This window comes from Numenius arquata, chromosome 16, assembly GCF_964106895.1.
Source record: "Numenius arquata chromosome 16, bNumArq3.hap1.1, whole genome shotgun sequence".
Lineage (NCBI taxonomy): Eukaryota > Metazoa > Chordata > Aves > Charadriiformes > Scolopacidae > Numenius > Numenius arquata.
The window spans coordinates 8084939-8101270 of NC_133591.1; the positions used below are offsets into that span (position 1 = coordinate 8084939).

A 16332-nucleotide genomic window follows, 5' to 3' on the forward strand; every position below is an offset into this window, starting at 1 on the left:
GCACTGGTCTGAAGAGCAATGAACCTGAATGATGCCTCGGGGTGGCTGCTTTGCCCTGCCCTCCCATCACCTGCACAAGGGGGACATTACAGCGAGGTGGCCATGAGAGCGGGCCCATGGTGGGTGTCAGGTAATACTGCTTCTAACAGGCCAATGAAGGATGCCATCCCTTCAATGTGCTTTAATTCCGGTTTCTCTCATTTGGCCATTATGGAGTCCCTCTCTGAGAGTTCATCAGATTTCATCCCAAATCTTTGACCAAGATATGCCCTTTAAATGGACTGTTTAGGATTATCTTGTGGTAGTAACTTTTTTAACCAGTGAAAAAAAATTTTGGTATCTTCGTTGTGTAATTGGCATAAAACTAAGCTTCAAGCAAAGACAAGCTGCCTGGCTTTTGAGCTGTACAAGCAGACTATGCTCAGTTACAAATTCCTAAACCATTTGCTAAGCGTTTCCTTCACATGTCTAAGCAATAGAGCCTACTGAATCAACTAGACAATTGGAAACTTCTCCCAGGCGTCCTTGGAACCCTGTTAAATAAATGTTACAATGCTGTGGATTTTAAACACATATACATATTTATTCACCATGTTCTGAAATTCATGAGCCAAGGTTCAAAGGGCCCATATAAATCACCCGCTGGAATACTAGATTGTCAATGCTCTAAGAAATTGTTGCAATGATGTTATAGTCGATCTTGAACTTTTGTATATTTTGTTTTTCTTTCCATAAATGGAGTTCACAGATAATATGAGAAGAAAAAGAGAAGGTGGGAGTATGCAATTGCCCACACTTGAACAGTTCTGTTTATATACCTATTATATATCTGTGGCCGTATAAATAGAACTGGGTGAAATTTTTCCACATGAACACTATTTTTGACAGAATATTTATTATTTTGTCTAGATTCTGTTTCTTACAAAAAGGGGTCTGCTTTTCATGAAAAATGTAAATAAATTATTGGAAATTGATTGCCTGAAAACTGGAGAGGTTTACATCAGAAGCTGTATTTTGGTTCAAAAAAGTGACTTCACTCTTCATGGGAATTCTACTTTGGGTGCTTTATACTTGCATTCTCTTATGGAAAGTATTATTTCCCTTTCTCCCTATCGTACTGATAAATGCAGCTCTCAGGGTAGCACAAACAGGCAGAGATCCTCTCCAAGGGCTCCGTAGCAGCCTTTAACCTAATGCGCCGGTCTGCAGATCAGTAAAACCAGGTATGAATAATTCTACCACCCCTTGCAGAAAGGCAGGCAGATGCACAGAAAACAATAAAAAAAAAAAGAAAAGGGGGGGGAGATATCAACAGTTCTAAAGAGATGTAATACAGACCAGTGTGTATGCAGCAGCTTCAGACCTGGGAGAAGATCCCTAGGGAGAAAACACTGTTGATGTAGAAATCCATGAACCCTTGAGACGAGTTCAGTACAATAAGTGTTCTGACTTGCTCAGCTTCTCTTCATGAGACTGAGTTTCTTTTTTGCTTAAAAAAAAAAAGGAAAAAAAAGAAGCGTAAGCGTTCCATTAGTGAGACGTTGCAGTGGTTTAAAGAGTTTGCTGTTCGCAGCTGGAGAGTACAGCATACTCTCTGAGTTCAGACGAAGCCAAGGTGTCTCTAAGCAACAAATACTGAAGTATTCAGTAACCTTAGAAGTAACCTGCCACACAAATACTTGTGGGGAGCATTTCTAATGACCAGAGAGCTGAGCATTTATGATAACTGTTTGTCAAGGATGGTGACTTTTTGTTCTGAGTTATTCTAAATTTGAGCATGAATCTCCTTGCTTATCTCCTTCTTTTTGTTCCTTCACATGGTAAAGTCTAGCTTTTTCCACTTACAGAACAATAGCATGATCCAGACCTTGTCAGCCTTGACGCACTGTGAACCTGCCCCAGTGCCTCCCTTCCTGCTAGTACTGGTCCAGCTCATTTTCACACCTTCACCAATATCCAGCAGATCTCTCTATTTGTTTACACAATTTGTGCATTTCTTGTGGGCATAAATGCCTTTATATATTTTCAAGATTCTTTATCATTGTGATTTTATTAGAAAAGTACAGAACTGTGTTAATAATTTATGCACCTGGCTTGGGAGGAATTGCAATGTCTCACATGGATTTCATTTTGTTTCATGGAGACATTCGTAGAAACAAAATTGTAGGGTATCTTGCATCTGACAGTGCTTTCTCTTGAATACTTGAAGTATTGTGAGATGAGGAATGCTGACAAATTGTCAGATGTTTATGGAGCAGACTGTCAGGTGGGTCTAATTTCCAGGGAGCATAGAAATGCAAGAAAGCTCTTAGGAACAAGCTGCGAGTTCTTGATTTTTCTTCTTCATCTTTACTCAAAACAGGTTAGATTAATTCAGTCGCTATTCTACTGTATGCCAGCTGGAAGCAGTCTTCAAAGACTGAAATCTGCTGAGATGAAAAAGCATTTTTATTCCAATATTTCGGAGAAAAATTGGAAGAGAGAGGTCACAAAGAAAAATTTTAAATTCTAGAATTTTAACTTAAATGTGACAAACGAACCTCCACTCTCATATCTGTGTGCTATACAGCAGTGCGTGAAGAAAAAGAACACTGAATGCTGAGAATTTGCTAAAACCACACTCAGATTACAAGTGTAATTGAACACTACTCCGGCTTTTATATTAGTTTCAGGAAGAGCTTGAACACACTAAAGTCACAGTGATTGTGAAAGAACAGTACGAACAATACTGCTGATTAGCTGGAGATCCAGGGATGCAGTTTGGCTGCTTTAGGTGATGCAGGGGATTAGCAGTTGTAAAAAGTTTATTTCAGGAATGAAATAACCATCTTGGAAAAACTTACAACCATGTGGTGCTCAGATGTCAGCCTGGCACTGACCTGTTAGCCTGCTGATGAATTGGCCCACGTGGAACGCCGAAATTATTTGTGTCTTTATCACTCTGCTGTTATGTCTGTATCACGGCTGGCCCAAATTCATGCTTGCTTGCTGAGATTCATTTATCATGTTGCTTTTAACTTGAGAAGTGATAGCATTTATTTGGAGTTTTGGAGATTAGGGATCATCAATTAGTTTAAATGAATAAATAAGTTAATTGAAGGTAAAATGTGACTGAAGATGTGCAGAATGTTCCTGAAGGGACATGCTCAGCCCTTGATTGCCTTCATGAAGTTGCATGGATGTAATTAAGGTCAGCACATGATCAGAATTTGGAAACTCGGTTGAGAAGTCCTTTCACAACGCCGAGTTAGTAAGATTGAGAATTTTACAATTGCATCTCCCCAACAAAATGTGTCAGTGGGATGTTCAGAGAGGTTGTGTGGATATTAATTAATTCATGTACCTCTCCTCTGGGAAACTCATTGCTCTGATCAAGCTTCTCTTTCTGATGGGGGAAACTGAGGTAGAGTGAAAAAGTCCCTCACAGTAAATCATTGCTAAAGCTGCACTCTTGGGGGTTCATGTCTGTCTTACTCCTGTGATCCACAGAAGAGTGTTCCAGCCTTTGCTTCATCTGGTGCAGTCAGAACAAACCCATACTGCCAGCTGCCCTGCAGTGTTATAGTTAGGGAGACAATGGTGCATTAAGATAGCTGCAGTAGGAAAAAAAAAATAATCCATTTATTTGACGTATTTATACTGGTTTATGTTTGCTTCTTCTGGAGAAAGTCCAAGTAGAGGGCACCCAGGGTGATATGCTCCCTGTAGTGGCTTTCTTGTAGTACTGTAGTACAACGGTCCTCCGCTGTGCTGCGGGCTTGGACCTGGACAGGAACAGCAGAGGAAGGGAGAGATGTTCCCTCAAGTGGGCATCCTCTGTGGGCACAGAGCCTGGGGAGATCTCAGCCTGCAACGCCACCTCCTGCACCCAGCACCCAGTGGTGCCTCGGGCTGGGGGGGAAACGGCTGGTGGAGCGGTCCTGTTCCTGGGCTCAGGGGGACAGATCAAACTGGGAGGAGAGATGTGAGCGCAGTCAGATGGAGGGATGTCACAAGGTACTTCCTAGACAGCAGGAATCAAACCCTACACGGAGTAAGCCGCATTTCAAAAGCACTCCAAAGAAAATTCAGACACTATTATTTTATTTTGGGCAGCTTTACTTCCTCTCATCAGTCAGTGGGGCCCTATGCTCCTGCCAGGAAACATGCCAGCCATCTGGCAGTTTTTATTTTTATAGCGATCCAACAACTACAAAGCATGCCAGGCTATTTGTACCATCTGCCACATAAATGTCATTTCGGCAAAAGGATGGTGGACACCTGGGGACCCAGAGTTCAAAAATCCTTTTAAAGGGGAAATCATTGTCTCCCACAGCAAATAGAGTTTGAGGTTTGGGTCCCCCTCCCCCAAGTGACCGATGCAGGACACAGCTGTAATATTTATGGCTCCTAGACCATTCTCTTAAATTGTTTTTTTTTCCCCCGTTTTCTCCTCTTTCTGTCTTTTCCAACTGTGAGGGTATAAAAATGACTACTATAAAGTTCACATGTGTATGGACATTTCCAGCAAAGTAATAGTGTCGTACAATCTGTGGTAGAAATTGTTTAAATTTTAAACACATTTTCTGCATTTCTAAAGCTAGAAATTACTTCATTTTTCATCCCGTTTGTAGCTCTTGTTCCATGATTCAGAAGGGAGGATCAATCAATGTAGTTCATGCTGCCCACCAATGGGCATGAAAGCAGAGAAGCATTTATAAAGGAGAAAATGTTTAAAAACGTCTGATCTTGCAGCTGGAGCTATAGAGATGACCCATAGCATCTTTAGGGAGCTCGAAATTTTGAATAGGCTGGGGACTTTGGTTGTGAGGTTCTATTTACAAAAGGAAAGACATCCCAAATTTCTTCTTTGGGGCAACATGTGTGGTTTTATTTTCTTTTTTAATGTTTTAACTGAGTTTGACAGCAAGTTTTGACAATGTGTGGCTGACTGAGAACAAAGTACATCTATTTGTGCTTATAAAGACTGTTTTTAAAATGTCCTAATATTGTGAAATGCCTTAGAAATATGGGGGATAGGTGTATAATTTATAAGTTTGGAGCCTTGTTTTCCTAAATCTAATATTGCAGTTATTAATCAAACATTGCACTCAGCAGGCATTAAAATAGCAGTCTGAAATGATAACCTTTTTTCTTAAAATGTTCAGCCAGCTGAGGTTCAGATTATATACTCTAATAGGACAGTGAAATGGAAATAATGTGGCATTCTCCTATTTCTGCTGTTTTGTAATTTTAATATAATTACTTTTCTCAGCATGCTTTTCATTGATGGGAACATAAAAAGAATAATGCCTTAGTCCAGTAATTTTTCTTTTGTGTTGCATATTTAAAAATTGGATAGGCATTGCAATTTTTTTGTCCTTGTTTATTACCATTGACAGTTTATTTAACTGAAGAGATCTCTACAGACAGTTTAGACAGCCCTTACCCATCAGATGAACAAAGATAAATCAGCCTATGTGTTTATTCTAGCATTGCTTTGTAAACTTTCTTTGCTCTTTCTCACTCTCTCCACTTGCCCCTCCATTTTATTGCAGTGAATGTTGTCCCCATGGAGGAGCACATCTCACTGATGTGTTCACATATGATTGCGCATCATGTTTCTTTTGTTCTAACTATGCTCATGCTCATCTTCCCTGAAAATTGAGCACTAATCTTGATTTTTAACTCAGAGCCATTGTTCATTCTTTTGCTATTCCATTCCTATGCCAGTACAGCTCTGTTGATTTTGATGGGAGGAAATGGGAGACTTTCTTCTATGCTTAATCCCATAGAATTACATGGAAAAAGTTGGACTAATGCTGCAGGATACTAAACTCCTCAAATTCCTTAGAGAATGGTTTGGCAGTTACTGAATTTCACTCAGCAGAGGAGAACAAAAAATGACTTTTTTGGAAAAGCACAAATATTTAAGAGTGCTCTAATGGTCAAAAGAACTCTTTTGTTTGAGGAGCATGAAACAGGACTATTTTAATCAGACGACTTAACAAAATAACATAGACTTCCTTTCTATGGTGAAAATGAAAGCACTGAGGCATTTGGCAGCTAGATCTTCTTGCTGACTAAAGGATTTCCCCATGCAGTATAAAAATGTTATGATACTACACCTTTATCCATCACTGCTCTCTGTTGAATGTCTTTAAATTTAGTCATTCCGTACTCTTGAGTTTAGTCTGTATTGGCCTTTTTATGCCCTTTCTCCCCAAAGTGTGGTGTAGGGGAAATTCAAAGCTGGGTACCTGGAGACTCTTGGCTGCAGCGCAAGCCACAGCTAGCCACAGCCCTGCATCGAAATGGATGTTTCTGAATCAAAGCCCAAGCCTGGGGTAAGGGAGGCAGACGTACTAATTTTCATTGAATTTTACTGGGAGCTGGGTATTTAATTATCCTCAACTGCTCTGAAGAAAATCTCAGACTCAGAGTCTGGCAATAGACCATCGTTTCTCTGCCTGCAAGAGCCTGCGGGACCCAGGCTGGGTTTTATTCTCTTTGTAGCCCTCTGATGGACTTTGGTTCAGCTATTAATTGGAGAACAGGGTGAGTCTGCTCTTGCTGGAACAGAAAGTAAATAACAGATGTACAAGTCTTGGGTGTATGGGCAAAAGTAGTCCTTCAGTTTCAGAGGATAATCTGCTGTAAATAGAGCTAAACGCTAAATGCGTTTCTTGAGAAACACTGCAAATCTTAGGCCTGAAATGAAGGCAGAAAAACCACACTGCTTTGTGTTACACAAACAGAGGAAGAACTTGCAAATATCTGCTTTTCTGATCCCCAAAGCTTTTTATCAGTTGGTACCACTTCACAACTTGAGTCCTTCCTCCCTACCATGCTTCCTTCAGGCTTCATTTGAACTAAAAACGTGCTGTGTGAGATTTGTAATGAGCAGATTACCTACTGTTTGATGACATCTTGCCCAGAACTACTTGAAAAGAGGACGTGGGCTTTTAAAATTACTAATTAATACCTTGGCAGAGATATTTGGAAAATTTTTTCATGTCACAGTGAAAAATTTTAAATAAGCAGCTACCAGCCTGGGCTGGCTATAGGAAAACGTTCCTTTAATCCTGAAAAGCCCCCTTCGTAGCACTTTATTGGTGATCACTAGGAATTGTGGAGTTAATAGAAAATGGGAATTCAAAAGCAGTTCTGCTGGAAATGGCTGATAAAGATGATTGCGCTGCAAAGCGGGACTCTTGGAGGCCTTTTTTCTCTAAATGTGTGGTATCTGATACATTGTGGCTTGAGAAAAGAAGACTCTGAATCAAGTTAGACTTTTTTATTCTGTGAGTAGTGATTGCACAGTGCCATTGGGAATGGCCCCACCAAAACCTTCTTGTGGTCTCAGTATACTGAGCCTCCTGAACTAAACACAGATGTTAATTTGAAAACCCCATAATGTTATGTACCTAACAAAGTGCTTGGCAAGCTGAAGGAAAACAGAGATTTGTATCGCTATTATTATTTAATATATAAATAAAGCCCTCACTGGACTGAAATTGAATTTCAGCAGCCTTTCTGGAGGCAATTAAAACCATTAGCTTCATCAGCCAAGGCCAGCGTTTTAATGTCTCTGAAACACTCAGGCTGCCAAAGTTAATTATTCATCCTTTTCTTAATTGGATTCAGATTGCATTTTAAAGGTGCAGCTTCAATAGGGTTGGCTGAGCCTTCATTTTTCACCCCTACCTCTCCTGCCTTCCCTCCCCGCAAGAAATGTCCCGTAAGATATTGTTTCAGCAGAAGGGTTTGAGAGTGGCTTTCAGCCCAGGCAGATCCTCTCATGGCAGATCTCAGTCTGTTCGATAAACAGGGTGAAAACCACACCTTATTGTAAGTAACTTCATGGTAGGAACACTTTTTTGAGATGGAAAGCTGACCAAAATGCCCAAAATATAACTTGCTCTTTTGTTTGGGTTTAGGGAAAAATACAATTGTCATGTCTTACATTTCTACCAGTAAACAAATAGCTTTGGTTTCGTAAAATGTATACACTATATAAGCACAGGCAAAAATATCACATTCTGTGTGCTACTGGTACGTAATACCAAAATACAAATTATAAGTATGATATAGTCCTTAGATTACAGGGCTCATTTTTTTTAAGGCTGTAAAACCTTTTTTTGTTCAAGAACTTGTCTTTTTTTGGAAGAAGATGAATTGCTTTTCAGAAAGGAGATTTCAAAAGTAGCATAGACAATGAAAATTACTGCTTTTGGTGGCTAAATTGTGAAGTTGTAATTGGTATATGGGCAAACCCTGTCAGGATCAGTTATGACAAACCTTGTTTTAAGTATTTGAACTCAGCCCTTTGTCTGACGTGTTGCCTCTAAAGGCAGACAGAGAGAGAGATTTTGCAGCATGTAAAGAAGAAAATTTTAGATTAGTACTTCCCCAAAATGTCCCTTCCTCTGGAGAAAGCCCAAAGCACCCCCTTTTGCAAAGCAGAAAGTATGAAGTCAGCTGCCTGAGAGAAGGGACAGGAGTGCAAATTTCACATGACAGAAGGGGGCAGTGGAAGGGGACGCCGAGCAGGGACAGCCCTGTGCTGCCCAGACAGATGCTCTGAGCTGGCCAGTTGCTATTTTGTGTTCCTGTAGCCCATCTAGCTTTTTGATGGGTTGCTGTGCTGTGTTGCATATACAGTTGCTCATTAATGTTACATAAATAAGTAGGTTTTCTGTTCTAGATACAGATCAAACGATTTTTTCATATATTGCCTACTGAATAAGTCTTTCAGCCTCAACTGACCTATTCCAGATACCCCAGAGATGAAAACTACCATCCCATTATAGCAATATATTTTCATCTTCCTGTGCAGTTATTTTTAAACAGAGGAGTTAGATGTCACTCATTTTCTTATTATTAACAACATCGTAAAGGAAAAATAGATATTTGGAGTCTGAACTGGTATCTCTCCAGAATCATTTCTCAGGCTGTCCAGTTGCCTGTGAGTTCCCAAAATAAAAATGTTGAGCAATGTATTAACTTCTTTTATGAGGGAGAGCAAGGGTAAGACAATAGACTGTAATATTGCAGATGGGTGTAACTCCTGAAACCATCAGATCTTTGGCCGTGGTATTAGCCACACTTGCAAGGTAAAGGGTGTTACAGCCTAAACTAAAAGGGTGGGAGTTTTATATGGAGTATGAATTTTTGATTCTTCTGTTTGTCAAAGCTGAAACTAAGAAACGTCTGTCTTTTTGTGTTCGTGATTACTAACATTTATGACTGCATGAGCTCTTTTCCTAGCTTCTCAGCTTGCTGCAGAGTAAGAGAATGACCTTAAAAACTCAAAAGAAGCAAAACCTTTTAGAAGAAAAGAATAATTTAATGTAGATTGGGACAAGTGTGAGAATCAGGCTCATGGGATTACTTCACAGATTGCTCAATGTTTTATTTGGTACTTTTTAATGCTATTTTCTTTAGTAATAGCATTATAGCCTGATTACCATTTTTGTGCTGACTACAAGATCATCCCAAATTACTGTCTTATATGCCACATCATGCATGAAGTCTGAAAAATTTCAAAAATACAAGCTGAGGTAAGATAAAATCAGCTCATATCAGAGAATGGGAATTTATAGGAAATTGTTTCTTAATTGGTGATGCACAATGCTTTGACAATCCAGGTATTTCTAAAAATCTACGTGCTTCTTATCCCTTACAGTGTGAACATAGACACACAACATCCAGCCGTGCTGTAATAGCTGGGTTGTGAGAAGTAAGTAGAGACCTGATATTTTAAATACAGGTTCTCTTCTCTCCCGCACCATGTACCTGTATTTAGAAATGAGGCTCCACACCCTAGAAGTCATTCCAGGTCTTCTTTTCATGCTGTATCCTTCCCCCTGCAATTCATATCACCCACAGAAAGGAGGTGGTTTCACCAGCTGGAGCCACTGGGAACAGGGACCCCTCTCTTGCACCCCTCCAACCTGACAGTTCAGTTTGAGAACAGCTATCACAGGCTCTGCCTTTTCCTTAATAAACAAAAAATGGTTCAAAAGTACCTACAAGCTTTCTGTCAGTCACACTAGACAAGATGAGAATGTGATCTACAGTGATGTTGCTTTTGAAATAGTTGTTACCAGACTGATGTGGGTATTGATTTAAGATCATCATTCTTAAAGCATCATCAGATTTTGGTTGCGTTTGCCAGAGCAAGAGCAATTTCCAGTTCATAGATGTGGGGACCTGTGTAGGTTATTTTAGGTTTGAATGAATTTTCTACATTTTGTTGATAAGAGATTCCCCCCCCCCCCCTTTTTTTTTGTTTCTAAGTAATACAGGCTCCACTTAGAAGAACTTCATTCATGTCTTGTCTTGGCCTGCAGGGGTTTTTGAAAGGAAGAATGAGCTAAACCCCAGAGAAAGTCTTTCTTAGAGGCATGTTTAGTTATGGTGGAAATAAGTTAGAAAAGATGTTTCTGTGATCATTACCTCATCTTGGATGTATTATGGAAAAAACAAAAGGCTTTGATTTTTGCCCATTTCCACTAGATGGATCCCCAGTATCTTCTGTACTTGTGCGTGATAGTAAGACATTACCTTTCCTTGCCAGGTCTTACCCGCCTTTGCCAATACAAGCACTGTGATAGACCACTGTAAATCTAAATGAGCACTGAGCAGCTTAGACCTCTGTAGGGAAGATTTTCTCACCACAGGTGTTGGGAGTGAAAGAAAGCCTTGAACTGCTGAGAAATACTGATTTCAGAGTGACTTGAAGCTGGAAAAGCTTCCTCTGCTCCCCTCCTCCCTCTGTAGAGTTGGGAGCCACCTGTAGCAAGAGAAAGGGATGTGTATTGGAGCAATCAGGAAATAAGGTCCATGCATTTTGGACATGAATATCCCTGATGAGGAAATCACTTCTAAACTGCCCAATTTACCACACAAGTTATTCCTGTTTCAGGAATAATCTGTGAAGAATGGCTACACGTGTCTTCTCTGGGGGTTGAGGGACGAGAGGAGCTCTTTTATAGAAATTAGATGGACCTTTTAAGCTGGTCCAGCACACAGAAGCCTTTTGTTTCTGTAATGGATGCTACCCAAGTCAGGACAAAGAAATGTGTCTTTGGTTGAAAGAGAAAAAATACTGAAGAGCTGCATCATATTTCCTAGGAACTGTAACACCATAGCAACAGTTGTCTTTCAATGCTGCTGCTGCATTGCTTAATAGTTCTCAGATTGCTGAGCGAGCCACAGTCTATTCTGCTGTAAAACTTACTGCACTTGAGCTGATGCTGTTGGCAGATAATTACAAGAAAAATGTACATATACAATACATCGGTTTTGTCTGTGTTTAAAATGATTTTTTTTCCTCATAACCACGTGGCATGTTATTTCTCTCCTTTAAAAGGAATTTTAATGGGAAGTTGATTGGTAGAACTGGTTGGATTTGATAATCTCAGATGAAATACTTTGTTTGGGGGCGAAATTTTGTTGTGTGTGTGGAAACTAATAGAAAATCCCAAACTGTGAGAAAGGGTTATTTTTTATTAAATAGAGTTACTACAAAAAAATTGGAAAATATATTGTTCCTTTCAGTATTTTTCAGAATAAATATTTTGAATGAGTTTTCAGCTACGAATTTATAGTGAATAGACATTGAAATAAAAACATAGTATTTCAGACATCAAAATTTAAACTTTTTGATTGACCACATTTATTTTTTCCTTCAAACGTTCAGTTTATGAAAATGTCAACTCTATCCAAATTAAAGTCAGGAAAAATGTTTGAAAATTCTTCTGAGATGAGAAAATTTTTTCCTGGCTAGCTCTGTTCTACTTATTAGATACTAATACTGCCTGGCTCCCTTTGTTGGGTGTGGCTTTTTTTTTCATTCTTTTATGAGAACTTGCATGGAAAATTAAAGCACACTTTCTGATTAATTTAGGATGAATGGTCAAAGCACACTGTCCCTCTCCCATAGAATGTATCCAGGTTTTATCATAGGTCCTAGTGGTGGGCACTATGGAGTTACAGATTAAAAGTTCATGAAAATTGAATTACTTCTACAGAAGGTGCCTGTAGGTAAAAACAGAGGCTGAGACAAGAGGCTCACACCCTGGCTGCTCGTGCTGGGGCTTTTCTGTGGTTTTCCATTCTGTAGATGTCAGTCCAGCTCCTTCAACAAGCATTGAAAACATCACTGAAAACGCAATACGTTAAACAAAACAAGTGGGCTATAAATGGCCCGTGATTTATGGGTTATCTGAGTTTGTCAGTTCTCACTGCTGTGAAGCACTTCTGGTATTTGCACAGTGATGTAAATTATTGCAGCGTGAGAGCATTAGTAAAGCGCCCTGTGAGCTGTGAAAGATCCCACTGCTGACATTGTTTGTGCAGCCCAATAAACTGCTCTAATCTCAGGCTTGGTGGTATCTCAGCACCAGAGAAACTAACTTATTCTGAGGAAATACTGATTTATGAAATAAAAAAAGGAATCAAAATGCCATGGGCATGTGGATGCCCTGGCTGTGTGATGGAGTTTGGAGTTGCCTCTTCATTTCCCATTTAGAAGCAGCAGCGAATGATTGTGAACATCAGCTTATATACGGGTGGATGGAGGAGGAAACTCCATGTGCAGGGGGGCTGACCTCTGGTTTTGTAGTGTAGTAAATCAATTAATGGTTTTTATTTCGTTTTTTTTTTCCTTTGTGTACAGCTAACAAGAGAACACCAGGTGGCCCTCTCCTCCATCACTTACATTGGCTGCGCTCTGTCCATCTTCTGCTTGATGATCACGCTGGTCACATTTGCTATATTATCGTGAGTAATTTTAACTTAATACCTGCTGAGCAACTATCATGCAGAAAGCCAAGCAGTGCATTTCAGGCCACTGGTAAGGATCCCTTCAAGTGCTCAGATAAAACAAAGGCTATTAATTTTACAACCTTCCTTAATTAGACTCTGCACATCTATTTGTAACAGTTGGTTGGTTATTTCTAAATTACTTCAATTTCCTGAAATGGGGTGGTCTTTATATAGCAAGCTATTTCCGTCCTAAGAGGGATTTTTGGATTATTTTAAAACTCTCCATGTTTTGCTATAGTTCAGGAATCTTGCAAGGAGGCTGTAGGAGGGCTTGGTCTGGAGCTTAGGGCAAATGCAATATGAGCAAGACTCGCAGGATCACGCCCTCTTCCCCACTCCAAACATCTTTGGATTGCCTGGAGTGTACGACCAGTGCTTCTTTCTGCTTTTCAACCATCTTGTTTGTAAGACAGCGTGTTTATAAAGCCAAGCAGGTACACCCAGAAAGGAAGGATTGGTCAACGTGAGTTGTCTCACCTCTGTTTCGTATAGCTTGTGCACAATTACATCATGTAACTCACATTTATTTTCAAGTATGTTAGGCTAGTTTTCTAACCTGTTGCTTTAGTAGGATGAAGGACGCTATAAACAGTGTGAAATTCACTCCACGGCTTATGTTTAAATCCTCTGGACCTCTGCAGCACCGTGCCTGTCACACAGCAGTGCCTTTTAAGGCTCTCGGCACTGGGAGTGTTTCTGCCAAGGGGCACTTGGGGGCTTTATGCCCATTTATATTCCAGTAATAACAACTGAGTTTGAGACTCCGCTAGGCTTGATGCAAATATTTCTGAAAAAGCTTTCATAGGGGTTTCTGTCTAAATGAAAAATAGAAAACCTGACAAAGAGTGAAGTAACTTGTCCAAGGTTGTGCAGCAGATTGGGAGGAATGGGACTCTTGTCTCCTTTCACACACTAAACCATGTTCTTCCTAATCGAGACTTCAGGTTTTGATTTCTGTGCCTAAGCATGTCTTTTGGACATCCTGTTAGGAGACCAGTTTCTAGGAAAAAGGAATTGCTGAAACCCAGTAAACTATTGCAATTGTTTGTTCCAAACCCCGTATTATTTCCAAGTCTCAAGATCCGCATTGGTCATACTTGGATTAAGTGCGTAACGCGTGGCAAAGCCTACTCTAAATAAAGTCCAATGTCTGCCTATCTGGCATTGTGCTGTTGGCGTGTTTAGGCTAAGGGGAATGATCTGCTCCATTTCTGCCTGAGTGAAAAACTGGATTTTATAGTGTTTAGAAAGGACAAAGGAGAAAAGGACCTGGGATTGCTGCAGCGGGGCTGAAAACTCCTCAAGGAACTGGAGGCAAACAGAAGACTTGGAAAGAGAGCTTGGACCCAGCTGACTGTCACAGGGTTAAGCACCCCACCTACATACAGGATCATTCAAACTGCCAATTAAAAATAATTTGATTAGGTTTTCACTGGAGAGCCGGGCCTCATTAAACAGCTGAAGTGAAATTTTGCAATGTAGTGTTAGATGACCATGAGGTAAGTGGAGAGGAATCTGGCAAGTTCTTTGCTACTCCACATACTGGCAACGACGGCCGCTTCCCAGGAGGGCAGTCCTGATTGCCTTCTGGGTAACGATGTTCCAGTTTGCAACTACATGAAGTTCCTTATTAGAAAGTCATTGGCACCAGGCAGCGCAACCTGTCTCTTCAAATTACCTTTAGGACATCAGTACTCCTTGTCGCGTCCCTCTTCACAGCCTTCTAATGGAGCACTGGCTACAACAGTACTGGAAGAGCAGGGCTGACAGCAAGCTGTCATCTGCATTGTCCAGCCCGTGTGACCCTGCTGCAGGGGACATGCACGATGTGCCACCAGCGGCTTCAAAAATCCTCACCATCCAGTGCGATACAACAAAAAGACGGGAGTGGGTTCTGTTGTGTGGCGGATGCACTGCCATTCTCATAGCCTAATGGTCCAGGTCTCCTGAAACAATTAAAGCTGACGGTAGGGGCTGGCAGGCAGTATGGATTGAAATAGAAAACCTGTTACCACTAGTTCTGTTCTTTTTTTTTAAAGAGAAGAATACAATTATGAGAAAGGCCTGTAATGGTCAGATAAATGTTTTTGTTTGTTTTCTACTTCCTATTTCTGGATGAGAACAGAAACACGAGGTCAGAAGACTCCCAGGAAATCATGTTCTTGTCAGATTTCCAGGCGGTTTTTGCAAAGCCAAGAGAGATATGTTCGAACGATTTTGTAATCAAGATCAGGTCTCTGTCAAGCTAGGCACTGCCCATCCATATAAGTAGCTACAGTTCCTGTGCTCAAAAGTTGATAATTGTAAAAAAATTGTAACCAATGCCTATTCACGTGTCTTCATTTCTAATACAGGCAAATATCAACAAAATAAACCCAGAAACTCTGTGGCACAGTGTGAGCTAGATGGTGCAATGTGCAGTGTGCTTTCTGTGAGGTGCAGATCTGACTGCCTTGACAGCGCAGCACCAGGCTCTTTGTTAATATTGTATCACAAGTCATCAGCAGAGCTAGTTAATGCACAAATCAGCCAAAGAAACCAGTAAGGTACCCACCATCCTGGTGGGAGTAGTGCTCAAAAGACATCATGATAACCCCATCAAAACTAATGACCAAAAGCCAATCAAAATGCTTGCTGATAAATTATATATACGTCCGTTCATCTTGGAATACTGCTTTATTCATCCACCTTTATGTCTTCTGCCAGGTCTGTCAGCACCATACGCAACCAGCGCTATCATATCCATGCCAATCTCTCCTTTGCTGTCTTGGTGGCTCAGATCCTGCTTCTCACCAGCTTTCAGTTCAGCCCTGGGACGGTAAGTGCTTAAAAAGAGTGATTGTGTTTTTTGTGAGGCACCTCCATGGAATGAATTCCCCATGCCTCATGCAAGGAAGTAGCTTGAATGCGAGAACTCCTATTTTTAATGTGCCTTAGCCAAAAATGACACTGGATAAAGCCTTCAGTGCATCCAAATAGTGTTATTGTGGTGTCCTTCCATGTCTGGATGTTTGCAAATCTGAAAGAGATATGCACCCATCAGATGGGGAAATCACCCTGGTAATGGTGTCCATTTCAGTTGAGTGTTCAAATGACATGGCTGCCTTGGGCCTGCTATGGCTTATGCTTTCTCTCATCCATTCTCTGTATTGAAAACTGTAGGAATTCTGTATTGGAGAAAATTGTATGAATTTTGTATTTAGGTAAGGTATTTATCTTTCTGTTAAGATTTTGGGTTGTGCTTTTTTTTTTGGAGGGGGGATTGTATTTTTTCCAATTGTCTGTTCTCTGCTATGGTACAGTTTGCCTTTTTTTTTCCATATTAAAAAGTAATTTTATTCTTGTTGGAAGGTAATGAGCTTCCTGATGGAGCTGTGGCAATTTCTTCTCCTTTCTTGGAGAGCAAAACAGAAGGTCTTTGTTCTTTGCTCATAAAGTTTTATTTGTGTGGTAGAATAAGCTGTTTTTCTGAACAGCAGATTTATTGATTGTGATCTCTACTCTGGAAACTTAGATGAT

The 16332-nt window shown here is 40.4% G+C and overlaps 1 protein-coding gene across 2 annotated transcripts in view; it reads left to right on the forward strand.

Moving 5' to 3' along the window:
• The window catches only part of ADGRD1 (adhesion G protein-coupled receptor D1), a 157877-nt gene that overhangs the window by 91402 nt on the left and 50143 nt on the right, over positions 1–16332 (forward strand). For both annotated transcript variants that reach the window (XM_074159514.1, XM_074159513.1), the window contains 2 exons: positions 12665–12768; positions 15520–15631. In XM_074159514.1, the coding sequence (XP_074015615.1) occupies positions 12665–12768; positions 15520–15631 (216 nt within the window). The remainder of the gene's footprint in view (positions 1–12664; positions 12769–15519; positions 15632–16332) is intronic.